At 39.4% G+C, this 18,396-nt stretch overlaps 2 protein-coding genes and 1 long non-coding RNA gene across 4 annotated transcripts in view; all 3 read right to left on the bottom strand.

The window, feature by feature from the left end:
• LOC144986974 (uncharacterized) overlaps positions 1–18,396 on the bottom strand; it is a 239,984-nt gene that overhangs the window by 195,472 nt on the left and 26,116 nt on the right. The window lies entirely within an intron of this gene.
• Positions 508–9,870, bottom strand: LOC144987357 (uncharacterized). Its single transcript, XM_078936734.1, has one exon. It carries the CDS (start codon positions 8,420–8,422, stop codon positions 6,695–6,697), a length of 1,728 nt encoding a protein of 575 aa, XP_078792860.1. The 5' UTR covers positions 8,423–9,870; the 3' UTR covers positions 508–6,694.
• Positions 13,284–16,917, bottom strand: LOC144988109 (uncharacterized). Of its 2 annotated transcripts, XR_013651903.1 has the most exons (5): positions 15,939–16,910; positions 15,364–15,421; positions 15,160–15,221; positions 14,253–14,348; positions 13,284–13,763 (listed from the first exon to the last, which is right to left on the bottom strand). It is a non-coding gene; the product is annotated as an uncharacterized LOC144988109 (long non-coding RNA). The 2 variants fall into 2 exon arrangements; XR_013651902.1 differs by having other exon boundaries at positions 14,253–15,221; positions 15,939–16,917.

Genomic DNA, 18,396 nt, shown 5'->3' with positions numbered 1-18,396 from the left:
AAAAGGCTTTTCCAACAGAATCAGAACGTTAGCACGTGACCTAAGTTTGTTCATTTTGTGCTAAATGTTGATTTCTTTGACTGTTGTGTTAATAATATCAACAGTTCTCTGTCGCCCTCTGGTGGTTCATCAGAGAAGCCAAACTTCCAAAGAAAGTGAATCAATAAACATGAGCTAATTCTTGATGCAGGTTTGAAAACACAGATGGAAAACAGCATCAATACAAATATTAGTCAATGTTTCCTTGAATGGAACAATTTCAGGATTTGTTGTCATAAAGTTGTGAAAAACTGTCTTGTAAAGTGTGTGGTGACGGTCCACTGTGGAAAATGACTGTTTGTGGAACATTGAGATGTGCTCAGTGATTTTGGTTTAGGACACTTTGGTTTCATTTCAAACGTTGGTTTCTCCTAAATCTACAAACTCTCTCCACAAACTGTCTCCTAACTCTCAGGGATTCCTGCTGCTGGCAGAACTCACGGCTCAAGGAACCACTTCATGAATCAGTCACGCTTTGGAATGAACTTTATTGAACAACATGTCATGGTCTGGAAGAAGCCCCAGTTCCAGCTGACAGAAGTCTGGTTCTGATCCATCAGATCTCACTAGCAACAGAACCAAACCTTCACGTGTTGCAGCAACAGTTTCCATGTTTGGGAGGATCTTCTGAAGAACAGCTCAGTTCCAGATCACATCATGATGTTTGATGTTTTCTTCATTCCAGGAAATCATCTGTGTCTCCTTTGATCTGTGCTGAGTCAGCACTTTGACTTCTTTTCAACTTTAGATCCATCATTTACAATCAAGGATTTATTGATAAATATTATTTATTGACAGAAAATAAAGAGTAAATGTATTTATCATCCAGCAGTGATTGTGGTGTTTGTACGTCTTTTATTTTGAAATTCCTGAAGGATGATCATCATGGTGGGATTTCTAGATCTGCATGAACTCATCCTGAATCCAAAAGACACTGGAGCATCAAAGAATCCAACCCAACTCTGCCAACATGAGGCTCTTACTTTGAAAAGTCTCAGACTTCCTGCAGGGAAACAGGCTTTCTGCTGCTGCACTGACAGATGTGCACGAGCTTGAAAGAGCTTCCTGACTGAGGAGCTGCAGACTTTCTCCTGCAGAGCAGCAGCTGACTTCAGCGTCGTCATGGGAACACAGTCTGCTGCTGCTTCTGGAAACGTCTTCAAGGCTGTGGTGGGACTTGTTGGTCTGGAGGACAGATTCTCTGAGCAAATGCTGCTTCAGCTTCAAGCTTCAGCTCTTTTCTTCTGGCAGAGCTTAGAAGAAATGGAAACCTCCTTTGTTCTGACTGTTTGCTCCAAATCCCAGATTCAGGAATTCCTCCAAGAAGTTCAGCTCAGAGATCATCAGCAGAGAAAAGCCTGAAGTTCTGATGGAAAATGACAACAGAACATGATCAATATTATTGATCCACATGGAATCCAGAAGAAACTCTGAGGTGAAGACATGAAGACACAAGCTTCAGAGACATGAGGAGAAGTCAGAGTGGATTCATTCTGGACTTTCTTCTCACATCTTCTCTTCAGAACATCTTTGTCTTTGATCCTTCAAATCTTCTGAAATCTGATCATCCATGGATTGTTTTTGTGGGATCAGATCCAGAGTTGCTGAAAGTTCTGCTGCCCTCTGCTGGTCAAAGTGTCCAAACAGCAGAGAGGAGATTCTCTCATCCAGTGGCGGTTCTACCCTGAATTACTCCCCGGGCGAGGCCCTCCTCTAGCGCCCCCCCCCACCCATAGAGTCACTTTGTCCATTTATTGTAACTGAAAATACAGTTAGGAAATATTTAATAAACACAAACAATCTGAAATAAATATTATAAACTACAAATCACACTAATAATACACTAGAATAAATGTAACTGCAGCACTAAGAAGAGAAAACACTAACTAAAACCTAACCTTTGTGGCCTTCCTGATGCAAGCTTGTCAATAACGTCATCATATGAAATCTGCTCCCCCCCTGAATGATTGATACTAACAACAGCAGGTTAGTGAGTTGCTCCTGAGACATTGGTGATCTCAGGTATGACTTGATCAACTGGAGTTTTGAAAAGCTAACAGCAGCAGCATCAGCAGCAGCAGCAGCAGCAGCAGCAGCAGCAGCAGCAGCAGCAGCAGCATGCTACCATCACAGCTTATTTAACATTATGAACTAATATACAACAATAAAACACAACAAAAACTTTGTGTTACAGCAGAGCAGACAGACACACGAATCATAACTAATGTTACAAGTTAAGGCAGAGCAAACATTTAAGAATAAATATCTTAAAAATGACGTTATTTGTAATATTTGGGCCTACTTCAGTTTTGGTCATGATAGACCAAACAAGAGATTCTTCCTCTGCAACGTTGTTGTTGTTGGAGGGCAGGTAGCATTCGAATTTAGAAAAGGTGCATCTAGCTATGCGATAATAACCTTTTCTTTGTCTCTTTTCTCCTCTTCTTCTCTTTTCTTTCTAAATTGGGCACCAGCTTTGACCTTTTTTCTCCATATTTCAGATGTTTTTGCATTTAGCATAAATGTCCTGACATAGGTATCAAGTCTGTCGACTAAACCAACTGTCATCTAAGTGAAGAATTTTTTTTTGTTTTCCCATTTTTTATTTGAAATAACCAAAAAAGCATGATTTTTTTATACTTTTTTTATACCCGCAGCCCCCCCCCCCCCCGTTCGTCAAACATTTCCAGCAGGAGCGCGTGCAGCTGCACCCAGGGGCGCCAATTCGCTACATGGCGGCGCAATTTTTATTTTTATTTTTTCATGAAGCACTGAGCCGCGGCCCGCGACCGTTGCCCCCCTGGAAGAAGATCCAGCCAGGTTTGCGCATGCGTTTTGCGCTCCGTGCTCACCTCAGCCTGCACCCTTCACCCCGCGCCCCCTCCCTTCTCCTTCTTCACCCCGCGCCCCCTCCCTTCTCCTTCTCACACACATTTGCGTCTACTTCTCAAAGACAGCAGGGAGCGCAGCTGCGGGGCGGGGGCGCCGCCAGGTTTCAGGCTGTTACAAACTCTGTGATATAAGTAAACCAATAGTGATGCATAAAGTATTTTACAAGAGCTGAGCCGCTGGCGCCGCCCCTCCGTCATTTTTCCGCCCCGGGCGATCGCCCGTATGGCCCGTGCCTAAAACCGCTACTGCTCTCATCATTCTATCTTTCAGTCACAAACACACTGGTTATATTTTATACTATTGAACCTGTTATAAGATATATAAGGCTTTATAACGGCTGTCTTTACTGCACACAAATTGTGTTTTGTGAACAAACTCGTGAAAGAAAGTAAACAGTTCAGTTCAACTTTAAATATTTCTGTTCAGCAGATGGTGAACATTAGTTTAATAAAAACAGGAAAAACAGTTGTTCTGGAGTCTGATTCTGATTTTTAGATAAATGTGATATTTTTCAAAGATATTAAAAAGGAAAATGCTTCAGTCTTCATTTAGTCTAAAAGTTTTAACATTTATTCTCCTTAAGTCATTTTATGCTCACGTCTTTGAATAAATACGTGTTTCACAGTGAATGCAGTCCTTCATATTTAAAGTTCCATGCAAATTTGGAACCAAAAGTGTAGAACATCAATTAACCTACACTACCCCGATACGTCACATGCTCTGCTTTTTGGAACAGAGTCCAGCTTTGAAACCAGCAGAGAACCAACAAACAGCAGAAACCCACACTGTGGGAAAGACTCCACACTTCTGACTGATGTTCACGTCCATTTTATTATTCACAGTAAGATTGGAACAGAACACTGAGAACCAAAAAGAACAGAGGAACAGTTCTAATGTTTACTAGAAAACATGAATCACAAGAACACCAGGGTTGCACTGTGGTGCAGTGGTTAGCGCTCTTGTCTCAAAGCAAGAAGACCCTCGGTTCAAGTCCTGGTTGGAGGATCTGAAAACAGTAGAGTTTGCATGTTCTCCCTGTGCATGTGTGGGTTTCCTCTGGGGACTCCAGCTTCCATCCAAAACGTGCTTCATAGATCGATTGGTTGGTCTAAATCAGGGGTCGGGAACCTATGGCTCGCGAGCCATATATGGCTCTTTTGATGGTCACATGTGGCTCGCAGACAAATCTTTAATTATACTTTTTTTTATCATTAGTCCAGTCCTTCTTGGGCGCCATGCGATGCCAGAGGCGCGGAGTTGTATCGGTGCTTGGAGAGAAAAATCTGCGCCAGCGCTATCAGTCACTATTATCTATTATTTCACAGAGTTTATACCAGCTGGAAACCTGTGAATTGCCGTGCCTAAAAGTGCGCGCTCCCGTCTCTGAGAAAGAGCGCGGAGTTGCGGGGACGGGATGTGTGAGGAAGAAAGCAGGGGGGGGGGGGGGGGGGGGGGGGGGGGGGCTGAGGTGTTGGGGGGACAGGCAGCAGGTGAATCGCGCAGGGATTGTAAAAACGTAAAACCCGCTGCCCGTCACTCATTGCAGCGTGTGAGTGTGTGTTTGGCTGCAGGTCTGCATGTGATCAGTCTGTCTCACATCTACAGAACATTCAGACCTACGATGACGTTTAAAGTCTCAACGCCTGCATGAAGCAGAAACTCACCACGTATCAACCAGACTAGACCATCAGCAAAACTACCACGAGAAATACTCATCATTTATTAGCAACAGAATAACAATATTAAAAAAGAATCCACAGACTTATTGTACTTTAAAAATGTTGAAATTACATCAAATGCACACATTCACTTGTATATTTAGTTTTAAACATATAGTCGCGGACTGAGTTGGACTTGGCTGTTGGGCCGCGTTAAAAGTTCTGGAGTTCATTGACCGCATCAAGCAGAGATCTGATTGGCTCTCAGTTCTGTCACTCAGCCTGTTGTTAGGTAGTTTGGACCAATGGGGTTCAGCTATGGGCCGAATAAGGGAAATGGGAGGGCTGGAGCGGGAGCAGGGGAATATAAAGTTAGGAGAAGCGCTCTCTCTCGTCTCGTGTCGACAGGAGAGATTCAGGAGTTGCTGAATTAATTTTACGGCGTTTGTTGCGGTCTACAGTAATCGGAATAAAGAACCTTAAAAGAGGTTAAGTCTCCGTGCCTCAGTGTGGGAAAGAGACACTACATTATTGTATGGCTCTTTTGAAATTACATTTAAAAATATGTGGCATTTATGGCTCTCTTGGCCAAAAAGGTTCCCGACCCCTGGTCTAAATGGTCCCTAGATGTGAATGTGAGAGTGCATGGGCCCTGTGACAGACTGGATGCAGGATGTCCCCTGCCTTCGTGACCCCAAAAGGGAACAAACAGCTTAGAAGAGGATTCACATGAAAATGTTCTCCACAGTTTTTCCATCCTAAAAGTTCTGCAACACTTTATGTTTTAAAACATTGCATATTCAAGCCGCTTTTCTGCGCTGCAGAATTTGCTGATTCATGGTGATTCTATTAGTTAGTGGATTTAAAAGAAAATCTGTTTTCACTCAATGGTTACTAGCTCACATGCCTTGACAAATTAAAAACTGCAGTCCCTTCTTTTAGTCTAAAACAATAATGAAATTATGACAAAAAAATCATAAAGATATTTACAAAACATTTTTTCATAATAATGTACACATTTTCACAACATAAACATTGTCTTAGCAGAAACTACAACAATGGTCAACTAAATAAGTTTTCTCTAAATTAATAAAAAGCAATGGCAGGACAAAATGTAGTTAATGCCTCCTTTGAACTGAATTACTACATCAATGCTCTGTGTCATTGAGGCCACCAGCTTGGGGGGGGCGCACATATAATGAAAGCTCAGGCTGATTTAACAGCAGACTTCAAGTCATCTTTATCATTAGGGCTGGTGTTTCATCTTCCTCTTGTTAACAGATCATAGATTTATTCATTGGATTCAGCTCAGAGAACTTTACTGGTTGATCAAACAGTAACATCATAGTCTTTGAAAAAGATTTAGGCAATTTTGGCAATGTGGGAAAGTGCCGAGTACAATCAGTCCACCAGTCTGACTGAGATAATTTACCCCTCCAATACCAAAGCAGTCGCTGGCAGGAAGGACACAACACACTTTGTAACCCTTGTGCTATCCTATGACCCCACCCTTACTTTGATTGACGTGTTCTCCCTACCATGACAAAGGTGGATAAAAAGTTTTCTGCTCTAAGTTTTTCTGTTTTCGAAGTTGAGATTCATTCATTTTCCATAACGTTTTTCCCTTTCAGGGTCACGGGGTTGCCGGAGCCTATCCCGGCCACTTGTGGGCGAAGGCAGGGGACCCCCTGGACAGGTCGCCAGTCTGGCACAGGGTATAATGTCCACAAAGACACACCCATTCACTCTCACACTCACACCTATGTTCAATTTAGAGTTGCCAATTAACCTATGAAGCATGTTTTTTTTTTTGGACGGTGGGAGGAAGCCGGAGACCCCGGAGAGAACCCACGCATGCACGGGGAGAACATGCAAACTCCACACAGAAAGGTCCCCCGTTGATGTAGTTTTTCATGTCCCCCAACCAGGGCCTTCTTGCTGTGAGGCAAGAGCGCTAACCATTGCGCCACCGTGTAGAGAGATTTTTCTCTAAATCCTTTATAAAAAAATGTTTTTGTTTTAAAAGTAAAGCTTCTCACCTGTGTGTGTTCTAATGTATTATACTAAATTACATTTATAACTGAGCCATTTATCAGCCATAAAAACTATCTCTCACCTGTATGAGTTCTCATGTGTGTTTTTAGAATAGATATTTGACTAAAACTGGCATCACATTTATTGCAAGGGAAAGGCTTTTCTCCTGTGTGAATTCTCATGTGTATTTTGAGTTTTGATTTTTCACTAAAACTTTTATCACATTCTTTACAAGAAAAAGGCTTTTCTCCTGTGTGACTTCTCATGTGTGCTTTGAGACTAGATCTGTGACTAAAACTTGTATCACATTCTTTACAAGAAAAAGGCTTTTCTCCTGTGTGAGTTCTCATGTGTATTTTGAGTTTTGATTTTTCACTAAAACTTTTATCACATTCTTTACAAGAAAAAGGCTTTTCTCCTGTGTGAGTTCTCATGTGTATTTTGAGTTTTGATTTTTGACTAAAACTTTTATCACATACTTTACAAGAAAAAGGCTTTTCTCCTGTGTGACTTCTCATGTGTGTTTTGAGACTAGATCTGTGACTAAAACTTGTATCACATTCTTTACAAGGAAAAGGCTTCTCTCCTGCGTGAGTTCTCATGTGTATTTTGAGACTAGATCTGTGACTAAAACTTGTATCACATTCTTTACAAGAAAAAGGCTTTTCTCCTGTGTGAGTTCTCATGTGTCTTTTGAGACTAGATATTTGACTAAAACTTTTTTTACATACTTTACAAGAAAAAGGCTTTTCTCCTGTGTGAGTTCTCATGTGTATTTTGAGATGAGATATACGACTAAAACTTGTATCACATTCTTTACAAGAAAAAGGCTTTTCTCCTGTGTGAGTTCTCATGTGTCTGTTTAGATTTGATATTTGATTAAAACTTGAATCACAATCTTTACACTTAAAGGGCTTGTCGCCTGTATGAATTGTCTTGTGTTTTTTGAGACTAGATTTATAACTAAAACTTTTTTCACAGTTTTCACAAGAAAATGTCTTCTTTCCTGTTTGAGTTCTCATGTGAAATTTCAACTGAGGCCGCCCACTAAACTTTTTACCACATTTTTTAGATGCACAATATCTTTCATCAGACCCAGTTTGGACATGACTTCTGTCTCTTCTCTTCCTCTGATCTCTGTTCTGTGGGTCTGTCTCTTCATCTGTAGATGATGTTGGTTCTTCATGTTGGTTTCCTTCTTCATCCTGACTGTCAGTTACATTAAAGCTCGGCTGATTGTTTAGATCTGCTTCACTGTTCTCATCTTCCTCAAAAGTAGGAATCTCCATCAAGGTATCAGTCTCCTGCTTCAGATCAAGCTGATCTTCATCTTGACTGATGCAGAGTTCCCCTGGTTCCTCTTTAATCTGTGGAGGTTCTGTTTCCTCTTTAATCTGTTGAAATTGTTGCTCCCCTTGTTCCTCTTCAGTTTGTGGAGGTTCTGGTTCCTCATGTTCCACTCTGAAGTTCCTCTGCTGATTGTTTAGATCTGCTTCACTGTTCTCATCTTCCTCATAAGTAGGAATCTCCATCAAAGTGTCAGTCTCCTGCTTCAGATCAATCTGATCTTCATCCTGACTGATGAAGACTTCCCCTGGTTCCTCTTTAGTCTGTGGATGTTCCGGTTCTTCCTGTTCCACTTTAAAGTTCCTCTGCTGGTTGCATTGATCTTCCTCTTCAGTCATCCAATGCTGGGGGAGTGCTGCAGGAATACAAACACAAGAAAAAGCCCTTTTTATACTTTTAAATGAGTTTGTGTATTGGCAAACACCAATAATAGTAGAAAACAGCTCAGTCATATATTTCACACTAGTTCAGGGGTGGGCAAACTATGGCCCGCGGGCTTAATCCGGCTTGCCCCCATGTTTGGTCAGGCCCACTGAACACTATCAGAGGCCCGTGTTTTTTTTTTCTGCCCACATGATCAAGAAGTGACATTTTATTTCCCCCTTCTGCAGTCTGTGCTCCAACCTGAAACCCTCTAAAATTCCTGTCAAACATAACAGAAGACAGTCTTCTCTTTCTACGTCGCAGTTCATCTTTACCGGTTTAGCTAATTCTTTTAGAGCGATTATGCTGCGTTTTTTAAACAGCACCCTGTTCTGTGTCCTGATTGGCTGGAGACCCTGTCAATCAATCTCCTCAGTCTGTGCCGTGTCTCCTGTACAGAAACGCGGAGCTCTTCAGATCTACAGAAATCTTTGATCCATCAGATCTTTGTTTTTATTTTAAGATCCTGGACTTAATTTCCATGAAAGTTTGAGACTTCAAACAAGAGACAATGTATGAGCCAACTGAAGGTGGGACAGGTGAAGCGCTGCGTCATCAGCCAGGTTGTGGGTGTGTCACCGGAGGGTGTGTGTTTGGCACGAAGTTTGAAAGGTGCTCACTTACTCGCGGCGAGGCATGTGAATGGATGAGGAAGTGGGGTGAGCCGCGGTGATCACATAATTTGTTGACCGCGTTACTTGACCGCGTCACTTGAGTGGTTTTGGAAGCCTGTCACTGCTGGAATATTTCATTTAGTAATCATTTGGACTGTATGGATTGGAAACCTGCAGAAGAAAATAAATACGTCGCAGCCAGGCAGAAGTTTGGACTTTTTATTGGAACGCGCGTCGGACAAACAAGCCGCAGCTTAGCCCACGGCGGCCCTCAACGCTGTTTAGCCGCAACATTAAAGTCAACAAATTGTGACTCTCAGAGACATTGATTGGTGGAATTATTACCCTGGAGTTTTGGAGATCATTCGTTCGCTTTTGGAACTGGAAACTACTGGATATGCGACGTGATTGGAGCGCAGCAGCCCACTGCGTTCATTCATCAATGGTTTGGTACGGCGTTCATTCATAAACCGTTGGACCTGAGGTATGGAAGCACACACAACAGATGCATGTGCCTGAAGACGGACAGTGATGACAACTCATCGTCACGTTTAAATAACAAAATGGAGCCAAGCGAATCTATATCACACTCTGATGTTAAAGATAAAGATGAAAAAAGACAACCAAAGCTTACTGTTAAAGCTTTGGAAAACAAGATTGAAAAGCTACAGAGAGACCGTCAAAGAAAGATTAATGAAATTAAAACTGTAATCAGAAACCTCAAAGAATTTATGCAAACTCAAGAAAATGTTAAGATTGTTCAGTCTCACTCTGATAACTTAAATACATTAATGGAAGATGTTAATCAGCTTCATGAATCTGTCATTCCACTACTTCCATTAGAGGAACAAGAACTGCAAAATAACTGGTTTTCAAGAATTTATAGATTTAATTCTGCATTTATAGCTGAAGTTGGAAGTTGGCTTTCAAATGCATATGACCAGTCATGTGACCTAAAGGCTTCCACCACAGAAGAAACCTCTCATCCACAACAGTCTGAGTTATTTGTTGAATCTTCAGTTAAAAAAGCAGCAGAGTCATACATTTCTCATGGGTCAAAGAACAGAAATGATGCAATTGATGATGTGAAGCCAAATGACAGTGTTTCCAACATTGGTAGCAGAAGATCAAACAAAAGCCACTCAAGTAGGAGTAGATCATCTCTATCCTCAACATTTTTAGCACGCATTAAAGCTGAAGCAGACATTGCTGAATTAATGGCAAGACAGAAAATGTTAAAACAAAAGCATGCTTTAGAAGAGCAAGAGGAACAGCTCAGGAAAAGGAAAGAAGAACTGAGTTTGGAGACTGAAATTGCCGCATCAGTGGCTAAAGTAAAGGTGTACCAGCAGAGCTCAGCTTGTTCTCAAGCAACAGCTGCTTCACGTAACGGATCTGATGGAATGAACTCTTATTTTGAAAGACAACAAAAGAAAACGCAAACCTTGAATCCTTATTCTGAATCATTTGAGCCTACAGTTGTTGGACAACAATCTCACAATAGTGTTACAGCTTGTCAGCCTCATTCACAGCCAGTCGTCAATACTAAAGTAAATAGAGTGGATACTCAGACTCAAATTACAGGTGTAGATCAGATGAACTCAGTGACTCAACAAAATAAAGCTTATACTATGAATCAGTCTCACCCTCAAACAACACATGAAACGAACCCATCATCAGCTGGTGAAAGTAAACGATTAATATCAGTGTTGGAAAGACAAAATGAAATCACGTCTTTGTTGGTTCATCAACAGTCTGTATTTTCACTCCCAAGAAGAGAGATTCCAGTATTTGATGGTGATCCTCTTCATTACAAGTCTTTCATTAGCGCATTTGAAGACAGCATTGAAGCTAAAACAAACAGTGCAAAGGATTGTTAGTATTTTTTAGAACAGTACACTAGAGGTCAACCTCGAGAGCTAGTAAGAAGTTGTATCCAAATGCCCAGTGATTCTGGATATGTTAAAGCAAAGTTACTACTTCAAGAACATTTTGGCTGCTCAATCAAGATAATTTCTGCATATATGTATGAGGGGCCGTATAAGACATTATTTATTCTGAACCATTCACATTCATACATTCTTGCTCTCACAGTCATATATACTCTCTTTCGCATACATATATTCTCTTACGCATCCATATATTCTCTCTCTCACATTCATACATTCTTGCTCTCACAGTCATATATACTCTCTTTCGCATACATATATTCTCACTTGCACATCCATATATTCTCTCTCTCGCATGCATATATATTCTCTTACGCATTCATATATTCTCACTTGCACATCCATATATTCTCTCTCTCGCATGCATATATATTACTTTACACATACATACATTCTCACTCTCATTGTCACTCTTAAAAAAGAATGTATGTATGTGAAAGACAAGTATATATGAACGTGTGAGGAAGAGTTTATATGTGTGTGTGAGAGAGGAGTATGCATGAAACGGAAGTTACTTTGCATGAAAAGGAAGGCACTTTGAATGAAAAGGAAGGCACTTTGAATGAAACGGAAGGCAGATGATTTCTCGTGCTCTGATTGGACGAGAGGCCGCCACCTCCCATTTTGAACAGACGCTAACACGAACCAATAAGAAGGCCATCGGAACCTTAAGAAATATTTTATCTTCACCTCAAGTGGTCACAAATCTGTCTGCATCTCTAGAGACACAAAGGAATGTCTCAAATACCAATAATGGTAATAGAAGTGCCACCGAAACAGAAAATCCGTATCCACCTTATTCCTAGCCCCCATGAGCCTTTGCGTGAATTATGGGCGACACTTCCTGTAGACGCTGGAACACGCATTTACATTAAAACAAATTCCTCTTGTTTTCGATCCATAACTACATATAAATGTGGGAAAACCAGCTGTCATTTCTTAAAAAAGGCAACGGTGAGGTGGAGATGAAATATTTGTTAAGGTTCCGATGGCTGCAGGACCCCCGTGGCTACTTCTTGCCGGTTCGTTTTTAAAAAAAAATAAACTTTATTAACAATATCTTGCACATACAAAATACCAAACACAAAACTCCACTGTGTGCAAAATACAATCTTCACGTTCGCCATGAGAATGAACAAAAAAACATAATGATAACCATGTAAAACAGGTTATGCAAAAAGAAAACAAAAATAATAAGGCAAAGGAATCTGTTAAAGTTTCAGGAGAGACCATGTTTCAACTGTTCTGACAGCTTTTTTGTTAGTGGAAGATTTAATACTGTTCACATACAAAACCATTTCTTTCTGAAAAACATAAAACACGGTTTTTTTGTTGGCATATTTACACTTGTGTATAAAGTATTTAGCCATAATTATAAGTAAATTAACTACATATATTTTTTCTGCATTAAGTCTTTCTTGTGTAAAATATCCAAAAATAATATGCTCGTAAAATAATCTATAATCTTCACATAGATGAGTTCTTATAAAATGTATCACATCTTTCCAAAATAGTTGAGTGAAAGAGCAAAACCAAAAAAGATGAGGCAAAGTTTCTGGTGAGGAATGACAGAATGAACAGTTTATGTCCAGATCTTTTTTAAACTTAGTAAAGAAATGTTTCACTGGATAAAATTTGTGAAGAATTTTGAAAGAAATTTCTCTGATTTTATTGGTGATGAAATACTTTTGTGGCAGGGTCCAAACCTTTTCCCACTGAATTCTACATCCAAAGCTGTTCCAGTATGAGATAACATACGGTTTTGTGGCAATCTCATTTTGAAACAGAGAACGGATACTTTGATTATTACTGCTAGCTAAAAAACATACCTTTCCACAACACAAGTCTGTTAATTTGGGATTTCTTGCTTGTTCATGTTAGCGTCTGCACTGTAATCCCTAGCGAGTTGACTGAACTTAAAAATTATTTTGTAACAGATTACGCAACAGTTAAGTTATATTATTAAAACTTTTAAGTTAACATTTATTAAAATTCATATTGTCAGTTGGCTTACATTTGTATTATTTCATATAAAAAATATTAAGATTCCTCAACTTATAAAAGAGAGATTATTTACTTAAAGTTTTTAATATTTTCCAACTAAAAAACGCTTTAACTAACTATATTTTTATATTACTCAACTCATAAAATATGTAAAATTCACTCAAATGCTTTATAAATTCTTTAACTCATTAAATGTGTAGCATTGAAAATATTTAAAATTCTTCAGCTTAAAATGTATTCTAAACAGAGATATTGATACTGCCCCACTACATTTTAAAGGCTAACATTGATAAAAACCAACAAACGTGAAGGCCACACAATAGTGATTGCTTAATACACTTTTTTTAATTGCTCTTTAAAAAAAAGCACAAATATCAAGAGGATGAAGAAACAATAAGTGCAATAAAACTGCATTATAAGAGTGCCACACAACATATTGACAAAAAGAGTTGGTTTTGTATTTTACGGCAGAAAAAGCAAATGATCACAACAAAACACATTAGTTACATAACACTTAAACCAACAAATAGTCCATTCTGGAAGACTCACTCAACGAAACATTCTTCAGCGTCAATAAATGTCCTTTCAGTGGTTTGCTGTCCTCAAGGCTCAAGACAGCATTCTGAATAAATATGAAGGCAAGTTCAAGTTTTTTGGGGTGCTGTAGGTCCAGAGCATAGATGTCCCCGAAGAGTTAGAAGAAATTAGTCAGCCAGATCTGTGGGACCACTGACGGCAGCATCCGGAGCGTCACCACGACAACTGAGAAGATACCCACAGCAGTGTCTGTGAGGTCTGGTATTCTGGAAAATACAAAACAAAAAACACAGATGAGTTCAGACCCTCAAAGATATTCATCACACTAATGTCCAAAACTGACATTCCTGCCATCTGTCAATAGGAATCTTTTCATGCTAACATTCTGTTAGCTTTTAATCAACTGGCTATGATGTTTTAAGGACCAACTCCAATTAAAATTGTGTTTTTAAAAAGTTCTTTAGCATTTTTCTGAAGGAGGACATTTATAAAATAATTTAAGACTAAAGCTTCATTTTTCTTTATTCAAATAATGATGGATCAGGAGCAGAAAAGGTAAACGAAACTCCACTCCTTCCAATCAGGAGTCCCTGATGTTCGCCTTTCATCTTCCGTCTCAGTTTTAAAACCATTTAAAAATATCACTCAGTTTACAAACTACAAACAATTGCCCTATTTATTATGTCACTCAATAAAATCTCAATCAATATTAAAGGATTAGTGAAAACCATTGACAGGGAGTCGTGTGCACTTACTGTACAGGTCTTGAAGAAGTTGGAGGCATCTTCATGCAGATAAACAGGAAGTGCAAGGAGGACAAGTGCCCGTCTCATGTTCAGGTCACGCTGGTCCTAAAAGAATAAAAAGAAATATCCATTACCTTTGAAGCAAATGCAGAGCAAACACTTCCAATATTTACTTAAGGAACTTTAAGAAATAATAAAATGATACCTTTTCTAGATGTCTATTTCTAGTAAGAGGACAATACAGTGTTTATGTCATGATCCACTTCAGGTCAAAGACCCAAAGTCATTTGAAGGCAAGTTACACCGTGGCTTCTTACAGCTGTTTACAAATGATTTGTTATCCGTTTTTGAATTATGCACATTAGAAATTCACCTGGAGGTCATAAATCCTAACCAAGCTGGCCAGTTCCTGTCTGTTTTGGTGGACTTAGTCTCAGAAAAGGGCAGCTTTAAGTTACACAAACATGTAAAAACTGCACAATTTCCTCTGACTGCATCTACTCTACATAAATCCATTTCAGATCTTGAAAGATGAGTTTTCATGGTTTCAAATGATGGAATGGTGCTAATGCAACATCATTTTATTATTGTAATATACTGTCATAAAGACATGACAATATTCCAAAGTGTCTCCACATACATGGCAGTGGAAACACTTTGGAATATTGGCTATGTAGTACTGCAGTATTATATGTAGTACTGCATAGTGCCAAAGTAACAGAACACAACTTGCACCTCCATTCCATTGTGCCACCTTCAGCCTGCAATCTAAATATGTTTAGTTAAATTGTAAATAATTTCAGCTCTATTTAGACCTTTGGCTAGTTAAAATGTGCATAAATGTTTCCATGCTGCCGTATAAATCTAATAATGGTAATAGTTCAGGATGAATGTATTAAATAAGTATAAAACTCACCCACTGACAGGTCTTTTCTGGTGAAATGGTGACTTTCTGGTGAACTTTCTGAAGTTCAGTATCTGAAAAAGTCCAAAAGAGATTTTTCAATGTTAAAAAATGTTTCAATTATATTCTGATCAAAAAACATTTATTGCACTACACAACCTATTGCATTTTTTGTTTTTTTAAAATAGCTCTAGACAAATAACTGAGACAAGTTACCTGGCTGGCCTTGGCGTCTACCTGGAGGTGAAACACTGAACACTCTGTAGTTCGGTACCTGAACACAATACGAGCACGTTGATTAATTTATTTTTACAAAAACCTTTTTTATAACGGAGATCAGTGATTTATAAAAGCTTAAAGCTGCATTCAAAACCCAATGCTTCCATGTAGCAACCAGGCTTAAAACTGTTGGCGGTAGCTCCTCCCACACAACCGTTAGAGGCTTTGAGTGACATTTTTGGACAAATGTCCAGCAGCAAACTTTAGCCACAGACAGAGGCCTCCAACGCGAATTTCACACGCGGATCATGTTTAGTGTGATTGCAGCATAACAGATCATTTCTACCTCTGAAAAAAAAAAAAACCTCATCACTGTCGTAACTTACGGGCAGAAATGCATTTTGGGTTTGGCTCGCCATACGTCTGCTATGACAAACTAATCATGTATACATTTCCACATTAATCTCTAAAACAATCATAACACACATATGTTTAAACAACAGTAAACCACATTTACGGTAGTATAAGAGCATTTTTAAAGCATTCATTCATAAACCATGAACGATACTTACCAAATTAAATCAGGGCTGAAGACAAGACGGCACCATCAGCGATGAGGCGGATGAAAAAAAAACCCGAGGTTGGGGCGTCTTGAAGCGGGACGAAATCGCAACGCTTTGCAGAAAAATAAAATGCTCGACTTTCAATTTCAAACGTCGCATACTCGCATTCGGCAAATCCAACATGGCCACCTGAGCTAACGTAGAGAAAACGAAAGACCCTCCCACCAGTACGTGATGACGTCATAACGCTACTTCACGGATCTTAAAATTTTTGAGTGCCAGATACAAATAAGCTTTAAAATATTTAGCACTGTTAAGTTAAATTTGAAAAAATCTTGATAGAGCTTAATACTTTATAGTTGAATCAACTACAAAATGACATTTAAGTTGTGTAACCTTAATAGTTATGAGTCAGTACAAGTGATAGGGTTTAGAGTGTGTTCAAAATGGGAGGTGGCGGCCTCTCGTCCAATCAGAGCACGAGAAATCATCTGCCTTCCGTTTCATTCAAAGTGCCTTCCTTTTCATTCAAAGTGCCTTCCTTTTCATGCAAAGTAACTTCCGTTTCATGCATACTCCTCTCTCACACACACATATAAACTCTTCCTCACACGTTCATATATACTTGTCTTTCACATACATACATTCTTTTTTAAGAGTGACAATGAGAGTGAGAATGTATGTATGTGTAAAGTAATATATATGCATGCGAGAGAGAGAATATATGGATGTGCAAGTGAGAATATATGAATGCGTAAGAGAATATATATGCATGCGAGAGAGAGAATATATGGATGTGCAAGTGAGAATATATGTATGCGAAAGAGAGTATATATGACTGTGAGAGCAAGAATGTATGAATGTGAGAGAGAGAATATATGGATGCGTAAGAGAATATATGTATGCGAAAGAGAGTATATATGACTGTGAGAGCAAGAATGTATGAATGTGAATGGTTCAGAATAAATAATGTCTTATACGGCCCCTCATATATATGGATAAAGTTTTCTCATGGCCTGCTATAAAATCTGAAGATGTAAAAGCTTTACAAGCATACAGTTTTCTACTCAGAGAATGCTGTAATGTTATGGAAGACACTGAATTCATGCACGAGTTGGATGTTCCTGGCAATATGCAAGCTATTATCAGGAAATTACCATATAAGTTGAAGGATTAATGGAGACACGTTGTTTGTTACATACAGGAAAGGTTTCACAGAAGAGTCAACCTTCTTGATATTGTTCAGTTTATTGAGAAGCAGGTGAAGATTGAAAGTGACCCACTGTTTGGTGACATTCAAGATTTATCTACTCCAAGGAAGGTTGTTAGAGCTTCCAGGCCACAGCCATGTTCAAAGTTCAAAGGAAGCAGTTTTGCTACCATGGTTGGTGCTACAAAAAGGAAGGTAGAACCTAGAATGGAAAGAGAGAAAAACTTACCTGTTGTTAAAAGCTGTCTTTTCTGTGGATCAGGACATTATTTGGATTTGTGCCCTCTATTGGAAAAGAGAACACATGTGGAGAAAATGACCTTTTTAAAAGAAAAGGGTCTGTGTTTCGGTTGTCTGTGCATTGGGCACATGACTAAAGACTGCAAGAGAAGGCTGGAATGTAAAGTGTGTGGTTTGAAGCATCCCACAATGCTGCACATCTTTCCTAAAGAAAAGGAAACTGGTCCAATTCAGAGGAAGGAGAACGCTGAGAGTGCATGTGCGATGGCTTCACTTTCTGTCCAATCTAGTGGTTTAACTGGGGCCGGCGAACCTGATTGTACTTTGCCGATTGTACCAGTTCAAGTTAAATCCAAAAAGAGCCAACAAATGATAATAACATGCCTTTTTAGACCCTGGTAGCTCTGCATCGTTTTGCACTGATGAACTCATGAGGAAACTAAGCTAAGTGGAAGAAGAACCAACATCCTTTTAAGAACAATGGGTCAGAAGAAGATGGTTGGGAGTTACATAGTTTCAGACTTGGAGATAGCTGGATTGGATGAAGATATGTTTTGTGAATTACCCGAATTGTACACACAGAGTTGCATGCCTGTACATCGTGATAATATTCCCCATCAAGACGATCTGCTAAAATGGCCACATCTGGCAGACTTAAGAATCACAGAAATCCATTCTGGAATTGACTTGCTTATCGGTGCAAATGTCCCTAAAGCACTAGAACCATGGCATGTCATCCGAAGCGAAGATGGTGGTCCATATGCAGTTAAAACAATTCTTGGCTGGACAGTAAATGGACCTCTAAGAGTTGAAGTTGGTGGAGAAACAAGAAACAAACAGTTAAGTGTCACTTTGAACAGAATATCTGTGTCTAGACTTGATGATCTGTGGCAACAGCAGAGGAAAATGGATTTCCCTGAATGTTCTCAAGATGAGGAGCTTGGATGGTCAAGGGAAGATCATAGTTTCATGGAAATGGTTTCAGAATCCATCAACCTGAAAGACGACCACTATGTC

This window comes from Oryzias latipes, chromosome 2 (genome assembly GCF_053564925.1).
Source record: "Oryzias latipes strain Hd-rR chromosome 2, Olatipes_Hd-rR_3.1".
Lineage (NCBI taxonomy): Eukaryota > Metazoa > Chordata > Actinopteri > Beloniformes > Adrianichthyidae > Oryzias > Oryzias latipes.
Note: the sequence above shows the minus strand (reverse complement) of the source record. Positions and strands in the feature narration are given on the sequence as shown.

What these genes read in the sequence shown, in the direction of transcription:
- LOC144987357 (XM_078936734.1), bottom strand. Translation starts at nt 8,422, where the DNA reads ATGACTGAGCTGTTTTCTACTATTATTGGTGTTTGCCAATACACAAAC.